The following is a 12,798-nucleotide window of genomic DNA, read 5'->3' on the forward strand; positions in this document are numbered from 1 at the left end:
AAATACCGGGAAATTTGTTTTATTTTTTTTGGTTCTTTCAAGATTTAGGCCCCTAGTTGGTAATAATTGCATAGTTTATCGGTTTTTATTTTCAAAATCTGTAAAGGCAATATTAACACCATTTGCTATAAAGTTTAGAACATGTTACGCAATAATATATTTGTGGTTAAGCTGTCTGAGAGAGGCTTACTTACTAACTAGGCTAGGCCTACTACTACTAGCCTACTAGGCTAGGCCTACTCCAGCCTAGGCCTACCTAGCTAGGCCTAGCTAGACTAGAGCTAGGCCTAGTCTAGTAGATGGCTAGGCTAGTAGTAGGTAGGCATTAGCCTAGCTAGGCCTACTACTAGTACTAGTAGGTCTAATAGGCAGCCCTGGCATAACTATAGGTAGGCCTAGGTACGTGTGATGAAATTTCAAACTTGTCAAAACAGAATAAATTATATTTTTTACAATTCAAAACAAAATTGACTTTGCAAAAAAAAAGAAAAAATTAAAATCGGTCAATGCGTTGAATTTATATAATTTTTTATGTTAATTTTTTTAACAAGATTTTAAGAATAGGCATTTTAGTGGTTAGTGGAAAAAGTGTGTGATACTTTAAGAGTGAAAATTGTGCTTTCAACTTTAGACGTCATTTGTTTCTTTAACAAGGTAAATCTCCAAAAAAATATTCAGGACCAACACTTCCACAGTCCCCATCCCTTAAAGATGTATTGTCCCTTGAAACACAAAAAAATGAAGGTCAAAATATTCTAAATTTAAATTGGCCATATCAAAGTAATATTAAAGTTATTCACTTTAAGTCGAAAATTCGAGTCAAAAACAACAATTTTACGTAATTAAAAGCTAAATTAATTTGATTACATTTCGTCTGGAAAATCGTCGCGAGCGAAAGTAAACAAAGATTTCAAACCACGAGTATACATTATGCATGATGCTAATTAGGATTGTTTACAACTCTTAACGGTTGAGAAGGTGTTTTCACACAGATCGCGAGGAAGTTTTATGAGTATGCATACAGAGTAGCCAAATAAGCGCGTTGCATTATGAGGTATGTTTTGATTGAAAACTTTGACTGGAAGTCAAAGTTATTTTTTGAACCAAAAAACGTCTGTATTTCAGTTAAATGATTTTTTTTTCGACTAATTTTTGGTGAAAGTTAATAACTATTATGATACTTCAAAATGACCCACTTTTTTTCGAAATCTTTTATTTTTTATTTTTTTGGAATTTGACAAAGGGACAATACATCTTTAACACTTTGACTGCCAAACACGAAGATCTTCGTTTTTGGAAACACAACGCTTGACTGCCAAACACGAAGATCTTCGTTTTTCGCGTTTTTTTACGAAATCCGGTAGATAGGTTTATTATTGGTATATACTATAACTATGAACACTATATTCGGTCTGGACCGTAAATATTTTACAATTTGAAAGTAACTAATCTGGTTACGAACGACTGTCAAAATGGTACCTGTCGAAATAACAAACACCGCGCATCACAGTAGCGCGTAGAGCGATGGCTTGGCGCATTGTGTATCGGTCGCGTGCTAGCTATGCCGCCGAAGCATTACAAAGGTTTTTGTGGATTGACATGTTTGTTTGTTATCTGAATAAAAAATAATGGAGTCATTTTCAATATGATGTCTTTAATTTTATTATTGTATGTATACCCTAATTGTTTTGGTGTTTTACTGAAAGTTTCACGCAACAAACTTGTTTTGAAATGGTATGGATATTATCATCAGTTTACTATCTAGCCTAGGCCTAGTCGTAAAACGGTTCCTGACCAACTTTAGGCCTGGTTAACTAGGCTTGGTGTCTTTACTATGTGGATTTTGGCGATACATTGATGTAAGATTTATGATATATAAAATGTAATACATTTTTCGATAGTGATAACTTGTTTTTATAGGCCTATCGGTGCCGTGTAAGTAACTTTTTTGTTGTTTGTTGATCTCACCAGGCGATATTTTCATATTGTGATGTCTTGCACAAAATCGCGAATATCTCGACTTTCTTGCGCGAAACTACGAAAAACTCAAAAAGTGGGTTACTTTCATTTTACTATTACGATTTACATATTCCGATTTCAAAATCGTTCTTGGTACCATTGTAAAGCTAAAATCTTTATGATTATTTTAGTCTAAATTACATATAAATCAGATCACATACATGGTTTCAATCAGCTTTAATAAAAACATCGAATTTGGCTAAAAACGCTGTCAGTGGCAGTTTCTAACTGGAAAAACCTTTGGCAGTCAAAGTGTTAATATTCAACATACCCGACCCCAACCACCCTCCCCACCCCCGGGGGAAAATATGTCCTTTGTCTGTACCCTATTGTCCAGCATGTCATTTGAAAGCTTTTTAAGTAAAAAATACAATGCTTCTCTTTATTTTGCAGAAATCAGCAAGATTTATTATACAATCTGAATAGAAACCAAGACAATACTATACTACTACAGTATTATATTACTTGATACTTTACCAATATAGTATTATACTTATAGTAATTTTATTTGTACATGAATCGTTTATAAAAATAATAATATCGAAAACGTTATACTCCTAAATTGTTCATCTTCTCTTGCGTTACATTTTTGGGTTACATTACTTTTTTTAATATTTTAATTGATCTAGATCCTCGTTATTTTGTCTTTTAAATAATCAAATCCCCATCCATAAATAAAATCTAAAATCAACAGCCAATTCATAAGGTGATATTTTGAAATTCTTGCCATATTCTTCATAATTCTGTCTGTCCTGCCATTACAAAAGGCTTTAAAAAAAAGAATAAAATTTACTTAAACCAACAGGAAAACAATCAACAGAAAACATTTTTAAGTATATTACAAAGATATAAACACTATTTATGTAGGAAATGGTTGAGAAACTACATGATTGAATTATCTACTAGCTAGGCTGAGTTAGAGGACAAGCGCCTCATCTGATTGGTCAAACTATAAAATGACTCCCCAGCTTACAAAATAATAGTTGTTATTGGGATGATGACGTCACATACACATGTCTGAATTTACAAGACATTTTCAATCTTAAAAAATAACTTTTTATCCTACTCATCATAAATACCTAGTTCTAAGTGATAAAAAACATAATGTTATGATTTGTAATAATATGTTTACTATATGTATACTATTTTTACGGAAAAATGGTATTTTAAACACATGCAAACATTGGACAGAAATCCCTATTCATTACAATGCAATTTGACATGGCCGACCCAGGCCTAAAACTGCTAAACGCCCCATAAATAAAAAACCACTTTCGCTAGCATAGATTTTGATTAAACTTCGTCAAATGACACATTATAGTCTAAATTACGGTGGCCCACAACTGTCACGCACACTATATAAATCATATTCGCACAATTAAAGAAGGAATCACACAATTAAAGAAGAAATCACACAATTAAAGAAGAGCTAAGCACAATTAAAGAAGTCCGCAACAAATTCGAAAGCTCCTCGCACAATTAAAGAAGTTTGCAACAAATCAAAAGCTCCTCGCACAATTAAAGAAGTCCGCAACAAATTTGAAAGTACCTCGCACAATTAAAGAAGTTCGCAACAAATTCGAAAGCTCCTCGCACAATTAAAGAATTCCGCAACAAATTTGAAAGTACCTCGCACAATTAAAGTACAGTAGTCCGTATGGAACACCATCGCTGCCTCCGGCAGCAAACTTTAATTCTATTCGGCTCTTTTACCATTACGTTCGACTCTTTTAGCATTCGGCGCATTTCTATTCGGCCCATTTACCATTATGTTCGGCTCTTTCAGCATTCGGCGCATTTCTATTTGGCCCATTTACCATTACGTTCGGCTCTTTTTTATTCGGCCCATTTACCATTACGTTCGGCTCTTTCAGCATTCGGCTCTTTTTTATTCGGCCCATTTACAATTACGTTCGGCTCTTTTTGATTCGGCCCTTTTTTATTCGGCTCTTTCTTCATTACGTTGGGCTCTTTTTAAATCAGCATTTTTTTATATGGCGCAATTAAAATCTAACCTTTGCGCCGTATAAAAAAGGGCCAAATCAAAAAGAGCCGAACGTAATGCAGAAAGAGCCGAATAAAAAAGGGCCGAATTAAAAAGAGCCGAACGTAATGGTAAATGGGTCGAATAAAGAAGAGCCGAATGCTGAAAGAGCCGAACGTAATAGTAAATGGGCCGAATAAAAAAGAGCCGAATGCTGAAAGAGCCGAATGCAATGGTAAATGGGCCGAATAGAAATGCGCCGAATGCTGAAAGAGCCGAACGTAATGGTAAATGGGCCGAATAGAAATGCGCTGAATGCTAAAAGAGCCGAACGTAATGGTAAAAGAGCCGAATAGAATTAAAGTTTGCTGCCGGAGGCAGCGATGGCGTTCCATACGGACTACTGTACTTTAATGTGCGAGGTACTTTCGAATTTGTTGCGGACTTCTTTAATTGTGCGAGGAGCTTTTTCGAATTTGTTGCGGACTTCTTTAATTGTGCGAGGAGCTTTCGAATTTGTTGCAGACTTTAATTGTGCTTTTTCAACCACAAATTTCAAAACCTTGTCACACCTGTCATAAATGGATTTTCAATCTGAAAAAAATCCCAGTTGAAGACTAACGTCTGGTTGACATTTTGACACCGACATTTCCAGGATTGACCAATCAGAACAGCAATTTAAAAATAGATACAAGGACACCCTTTTTCCACTTGACCAATTTGTGAAACAATTTTCGTGGACACAAAAAATTGGTGGTTTTGTGGTTTATCACACGTACCTACTATAGGAAGGCGTAGGCCCCTAGTAGTAGAGGTTTGCTAGGCCTGGCCCTACTACTAGCAGTTATTTCCTAACTTTGTTTAAAAATATATTTTTATGTTTTTTTTAAGTTACAGATTTGTTTTTATTGAACCAAACAAAGTATGAAAAGTCTTGTAAAGGAACATTTAAATTTTAAGAAAATTTATGAAAGGTTAGTAATAACTAGACATGAAACTCGTCACTTTGACGAGTTAGTTATCCGCACCACGACAAACGCCACGTGCACGTCATACGTTGGAATATTGCACACAGATAAAGATTATGGCATTATGACAAGAACTGAAGAATATGATATGCTGTTAGTGCTGAATTCTGTCAATTTTGTGTCATATAGTATATACATGCAAACAGTATAAGCTGTATACATATTACATACAGTGTAGAATAGGTGAAATTACGGGACCCGCCATTTATTCCAATTTTTAACATGGCGACGGTATCAAAATGAAACACTTAGATAGCAATTTCAGAAGGAAATTATCTCAGGAACAACATATTAACGTGTAGAAGAAATTTGAATACGTAAAATATAGATGCGCACCCTTTTAAATGTGATGAACTATTACGCAAAATATGAAAATACGACTTTTTTTATTCAACTGGCCATATGATGACGTCAGAACATCCGATTGGCAAAATGTTTACATGAATTCGTATCTACAATCCAATAGCTTCCAGAAAACGTTTTAATCGTGATTATCACATTTTATTCTTACGAGCTATTACAGATTAAAATTTACTGTAAAGATGAAATTAATGACCCACGTAATTAAAATTTTTAGGCATGATGACGTCATAAAAATTAAAATATTTTTATCTCATGCTAAAGAAAGTTGATTGACCTACACAATATATAAATGTAGGAGAAAAAGGAATACAGATAAGCGTGATGCGCTCCATTGAATGTGATGAGCAATAACGAAAGAGACAAAAATCCTATATTTTACATTCGTGTGGCCATACGATGACGTCACAATGTTTTTTTAGCCTTATTGATGCATGATCCGATATCTACAACTCATCAACTTCTAGATTTTGTAATAAAAATAAACGGTTAACGGTTTACTTTAGAAACTATGACTGTTTAAAAAAAGACATAATTTTGACGATTTTTTAAGCTTTTTCATAAAAAACGTGCACGAATTGTCTAATTCAACGTGTTCGTATGGCGTTATTTAAACTGGAAAAGGTCTAAATTGTTTTCAAAATTACTAGGAAAGGCTTGAAAAATATAATTCAGGAGAAAAAAATATGTTTTTAACGCTACGTGCGCACCGCGCGCGTAAAAAATTGCGCGCCCGTGGGAATTTTTGACATGCTCAAAATGACAGGAAACGCGTAAAAAGTTGATTAGAAATTAATTTTGCGCATTTTGAAATTTTAAATGCGCGTGCGCGCGTAACTTCTTGTGAAACATGCCATTTTTAATCCGTAGAAAGTTTGCCCCTGATATGACTTAAATTTTGTCAAAGTGTCAATACTAAATGACTTTTGGTTTTTAATCTATGATCAATCATTGAAATTCATAAAATTGCGCGTAAGTCACGTTGCGCAACTATGACGTCATTCAAAAATAGGAGGTGCACAACTTCACGTAAATGCCCATATGTTGTCAAAGTTATGAAATGTTATGTTTACACATTTTAGAGGAACACGACTCACAAAAAGGAAGGAAGGAAAGAAGAATAATACAGAAAACTAGATTTGAACTCGTCACTTTGACGAGTTCGGGTTATCCGCGCAAACGCAACATGCACATACTTAACTATATGAACCTCGACAATTATTATGCCATCCTATGACATGAAATAAATATGTTTACAGTGCTGAATTGTACCTATTATGTAGCATACACCATATTACAGTATTTTACAGAATAAACTGTATATGTTATATACAGTGTAGCATAGACAAAATTACGAGACCCATCTTTTAAATCCAATTTTTAACAGGATGACGTCATCAAATTGACATATAAAGATAACAATTTTAGAAGATAATTATCTAAAAAATTACATTAAAACAAATTTGAAGAATTTTGGGCACGTAAAAGTGAGATGCGCTCTCGTTTAAACGCAATGAACTTTTACGCAAGAGATGAAAATATGACTTTTTGAATTCAACTGGCCATATGATGACGTCACAACATCTGATTGGCAAAAAAATCACATCAATTCGTATCTACAATCCAATAGCTTCCAGAAAACGTTTTAATCATGATTATCACTTTTTATTCTGACGAGCTATAACAGATTGAAATTTACTGTAAAGATGAAAATAAGTGACCCACGTTATTTACGTTTTTAGACATGATGACGTTATAAAAATTAAAGTATTTTTAATTCATGCGAAAGATAGTTGATTAACGTAGACAATATTAAAATTTCGGGGGAAATGGAATACGTATAAGCGAGAAGCGCTTTATTGAATTTGATGAGCAATAAGGAAAGAGTAAAAAATCCTATATTTTACATTCGTGTGGCCATACGATGACGTCATAACATCCGAGTGGTAAAGGTTCTGCATGAATTCATATCTACAACATATCTGCTTACATATTAAATTAAAAAAATTGGGGGTCGTGGATGATCCTGAGGAGCTATAATAGATTAAAAATAGGCTTAATTTTGACAATATGTTGTCACTTTTGCAACTAAAACGCGCGCAAATGGTCTAAATCAACGTGTTCGTATGACGTCATTTTAATTTGAAATTATGTCAATCTTTTTTAAAATGACTAAGAAAGGCTGTAAAATCATAATTCAAGAAAAAAACACATGATTTTCATGCTCTGTGCGCACCTTACGCGTAAATTTTTTCGCGCGCGTGGGAATTTTTGACATGCTCAAAATGTCATGATCAGCGTAGAAAGTTGATTAGAAATTAATTTTGCGCATTTTGAAATTTTAAATGCGCGTGCGCGCGTAACTTCTTGTGAAACATGTCATTTTTAATCCATAGAAAGTTTGCCATTGATATGACTTAAATTTTTACCAAGTGTCAATACAAAATGACTTTTGGTTTATAATCTATGACCAATCATTGAAATTCATAAAATTGCGCGTAACTTACGCTGCGCGACTCTAACGTCATTAAAAATATGGAGGTGCACAACTTCAGGTAAATGTCCATATAATGACAAAGTTATACAAAAGATATATTCACAAGCAATAGGGGATATGCGACGCACAAAAATCCGGGAAAGAAAGAAGAATAACAAAGAAGAAGATGAAAAAAAAGATATTTACAATCACATGGGTTATCCGCAACTAAGTTGCGGATAACCAAAAAATATTGATCTCATACAATAACAAGGAGTTATCCGCTTGGTATACCAAGCGGATAACTAATTATTAATATAGGCCTAGCTAGGCCTAGTATGTCAATACAGGGAAGAGTGATTCACTCTTCCCTGGTCAATATTAAAATAATTAGAATTATATATGTTTTACATGTTTACGTTCTGGTTGAAACTAGGCCTAATTAATAATATATAAATTATTATAAAATTAGTCTTATCTTTAAAATCTCATTTTTCATAGACTAGACAAGAAAGAAGATGTTAGTGCAAAATACCTTAATTTTCAACTTGAAGTTATATCATGGAATGATCTTCCAAGTTCTGAGTTCATTCCAACTTCTGTGAAATTGCAAGATAAGCTTATATTAGCATACAGTGTAAAGGTAACAAAATGAAGTGAATGAATGTGAATGAACTCATGAAGAAACAGTATTTTATTTTATTCATTTCGACAGTATATACAAAAATAAGAGAGAATATAATTATATAAACGACGGGCACAGAACATGAATTCTAAACCGCCTGGTGATATACTGAAATTAATTTGAAACAATAAAAATAAGGAAATTTGTAAGAATGAGAAAAAGTCGCCCCAAACCAATATTCATTCTGATGAACTGTATCATTTTTAAAAGTAGACATATTTTGCAACATTTTCATAATTTTTTATAACGTTTTACGTGCGCAACCAGTCATGTTTAACATGCTCGTAGAACGTCAAGTTGAATAGTGAATAAAATAACGTAAAATTGTTAACCGAAGTCTGGAAAACACAAATCGTGCAAAAGAAATGTTAATACGTGCGTAAAAATGTGCGCACCTGGTGGCAATTTTTTAAACTCTTAAAATGACCTGAATCATGCTCTAATTAAATCAGAAATTGAAAAACGCCGTTTAAGCACGCACTTTCTAATGTTACAAATTTCGGTAGCGATAAAAAAGTTAGCAATTGATGTGAAGCAAACATGGCATGTTAACACGTTGCAAATAAAAGTTGAACACAAAAAGTGGCGGAAATAGAGAAAAATAATAAAACTAGACATGTAACTCGTCACTTTGACGAGTTTGGTTTTCCGCCGCGCAAGTGGTGCAACATGAACGTGTAACGACGTACCTTTTAACATTAAGGGATAGGTTGAGGACAAAAGGAAGTGTTCACGTTGGCATTATGACCTGAACTGAAGAATATGATATGTTGTTATTGCTGAATTCTATTATTTCGATTCATATATAGTATACACAGTATAATCTGTATCCATATCACACAGTGTAGAATAGGTGAAATTACTGGACCCGCTATTTATTGCAAATTTTAACATGTTGACGGTTTTAAAATGAAATGCGAAGGTAGCAATTTCGGAAGAAAATTATCTCAGCAACAACATATTAACGTGTAGAAGAAATTTGAATACGTGAAATATTGATGCGCGCTCTTTTAAATGTAATGAATTATGACGAAAAAGATGAAAATACGACCTTTTTAATTTAACTGGCCATATGATGACGTCACAACATCCGATTGGCAAAATTTTTACATGATTTCGTATCTACAATCCAATAGCTTCCAGAAAACGTTTTAATCGTGATTATCACATTTTATTCTTACGAGCTATAACAGATTAAAATTTACTGTAAAGATGAAATTAATGCCACACGTAATTTAAATTTTTAGGAATGATGACGTCATAAAAATTAAAATATTTTTAACTCATGCGAAAGATAGTTGATTGACCTAGACAATATCAAAATCGGGGTGAAAATAGAAAACGAATAAGTGGAGATGCGCTCTATTCAATGTGATGAGCTATGACGAAAGATACAAAAATCCTAAATTTTATATTCGCGTGGCCATACGATGACGTCACAATGTCCTGTTAGCCATATTAATACCTGATCCGATATCTACAACTCATCAACTTCCAGAATATGTCATCCACAAAAAGTTGACCGTGTAGTTTAGAAATTACGACTGTTTAAAAAAAGACATATTTTTAACGGATTTTTTAACTTTTTCATCAAAAACGCGCGCAAATTGTCCAATTCGACGTGCTTGTATGACGTAACTTTAATTTGAAATTGTTTAAAATTTGGTAAAATTACTAGAAAAGGCTGGAAAAACATAAATCACGCGAAAAAAATATGTTTTCAATGCTACGTGCACACCGCACACGTAAAAATTTGCGCATGCGTGGGAATTTTTTACATGCTTAAAACGACATGAAATGCGTAGAAAGTTGATTAGAAATTAATTTTGCGCATTTTGAAATTTTAAATACGCGTGCGCGCGTAACTTTGTGTAAAACACGCAATTTTTTTTCAACAGAAAGTTAGCGCATGAAATAAATTAAACTTTTGGAAAGTTTCAATTTGAAATGTTATTTGGTTTTTGACCTATGTTAAATACGAGGAAATCGTTAAATCACGCGTAAGTCACGTTGCGCAATTGTAAACGTCATGAAAAGCTTCGCAGCACATCTTCATGTGCATGACGATATGTTGAGAAAGTTACAAAATGTTATGTTTGCAAGTTTTAGAGAAAAGCGTTCCACAAAAATCATACAGAAAGAAAGAAGCCAAATAAAAAGTTGATGATTTCGTACAATCACAAGAGGTTTTCCTGCAACTTCGTTGCGGAAAACCAACTAGACATGTAACTCGTCACTTTGACGAGTTTGGTTTTCCGCCGCGCAAGTGGTGCAACATGAACGTGTAACGACGTACCTTTTAACATTAAGGGATAGGTTGAGGACAAAAGGAAGTGTTCACGTTGGCATTATGACCTGAACTGAAGAATATGATATGTTGTTATTGCTGAATTCTATTATTTCGATTCATATATAGTATACACAGTATAATCTGTATCCATATCACACAGTGTAGAATAGGTGAAATTACGGGACCCGCTATTTATTGCAAATTTTAACATGTTGACGGTTTTAAAATGAAATGCGAAGGTAGCAATTTCGGAAGAAAATTATCTCAGCAACAACATATTAACGTGTAGAAGAAATTTGAATACGTGAAATATTGATGCGCGCTCTTTTAAATGTAATGAATTATGACGAAAAAGATGAAAATACGACCTTTTTAATTTAACTGGCCATATGATGACGTCACAACATCCGATTGGCAAAATTTTTACATGATTTCGTATCTACAATCCAATAGCTTCCAGAAAACGTTTTAATCGTGATTATCACATTTTATTCTTACGAGCTATAACAGATTAAAATTTACTGTAAAGATGAAATTAATGCCACACGTAATTTAAATTTTTAGGAATGATGACGTCATAAAAATTAAAATATTTTTAACTCATGCGAAAGATAGTTGATTGACCTAGACAATATCAAAATCGGGGTGAAAATAGAAAACGAATAAGTGGAGATGCGCTCTATTCAATGTGATGAGCTATGACGAAAGATACAAAAATCCTAAATTTTATATTCGCGTGGCCATACGATGACGTCACAATGTCCTGTTAGCCATATTAATACCTGATCCGATATCTACAACTCATCAACTTCCAGAATATGTCATCCACAAAAAGTTGACCGTGTAGTTTAGAAATTACGACTGTTTAAAAAAAGACATATTTTTAACGGATTTTTTAACTTTTTCATCAAAAACGCGCGCAAATTGTCCAATTCGACGTGCTTGTATGACGTAACTTTAATTTGAAATTGTTTAAAATTTGGTAAAATTACTAGAAAAGGCTGGAAAAACATAAATCACGCGAAAAAAATATGTTTTCAATGCTACGTGCGCACCGCACACGTAAAAATTTGCGCACGCGTGGGAATTTTTTACATGCTTAAAACGACATGAAACGCGTAGAAAGTTGATTAGAAATTAATTTTGCGCATTTTGAAATTTTAAATACGCGTGCGCGCGTAACTTTGTGTAAAACACGCAATTTTTTTTCAACAGAAAGTTAGCGCATGAAATAAATTAAACTTTTGGAAAGTTTCAATTTGAAATGTTATTTGGTTTTTGACCTATGTTAAATACGAGGAAATCGTTAAATCACGCGTAAGTCACGTTGCGCAATTGTAAACGTCATTAAAAGCTTCGCAGCACATCTTCATGTGCATGACGATATGTTGAGAAAGTTACAAAATGTTATGTTTGCAAGTTTTAGAGAAAAGCGTTCCACAAAAATCATACAGAAAGAAAGAAGCCAAATAAAAAGTTGATGATTTCGTACAATCACAAGAGGTTTTCCTGCAACTTCGTTGCGGAAAACCAAAAAAGTAACACTACAATAACAAGGGCTTATCCGCTTGAGGCGGATAACCAATATTGTAATAAAGCAACCATATTTCTTAGACATGATTCTAAAGTCACTAGACTGGGTTTTTTTAGGTTGTTTGGCACAGTGAAAAATGCTTGTTTCATAATGTGTAAAGTTTGTTTTAAATGTGTTTAGTCTTACAGAAAAGATCGTTTTGAAGACTCTTACACAAATGATGATGACTCATACTACAATGGAGATGACACATGCAATGTAGATGACATGTGCAATGGAAACGCATGCCTTGGAAACAGCATTCTTGATGATACTGCTGACAAAGATGAGATTCGATATCCTGGTGTCAGTCTGGGAAAAGCAAGGTATTCCATTTTATAACATGGGTTCAAGGATCTAGCTAATCAGACGCGCTGAAATGA

At 33.7% G+C, this 12,798-nt stretch overlaps 1 protein-coding gene across 3 annotated transcripts in view; it reads left to right on the forward strand.

Annotated features, from left to right (window-relative positions):
• Nucleotides 1-16: 16 nt before the first annotated feature.
• LOC144843789 (protein zwilch homolog) overlaps nt 17-12,798 on the forward strand; it is a 37,016-nt gene continuing 24,234 nt past the window's right edge. Inside the window, exons 1-4 of one of the 3 annotated variants that reach the window (XM_078700747.1) lie at nt 17-59; nt 4,901-4,977; nt 8,369-8,510; nt 12,557-12,741. In XM_078700747.1, the coding sequence (XP_078556873.1) occupies nt 4,928-4,977; nt 8,369-8,510; nt 12,557-12,741 (377 nt within the window). In that variant the 5' untranslated portion in view covers nt 17-59; nt 4,901-4,927. Of the gene's footprint in view, nt 60-4,780; nt 4,978-8,368; nt 8,511-12,556; nt 12,742-12,798 lie in introns of those variants that run through there. The other 2 variants (XM_078700755.1, XM_078700739.1) reach the window with 2 other exon arrangements.

The sequence above is a fragment of the Antedon bifida genome, chromosome 1 (assembly GCF_963402885.1).
Source record: "Antedon bifida chromosome 1, ecAntBifi1.1, whole genome shotgun sequence".
NCBI lineage: Eukaryota > Metazoa > Echinodermata > Crinoidea > Comatulida > Antedonidae > Antedon > Antedon bifida.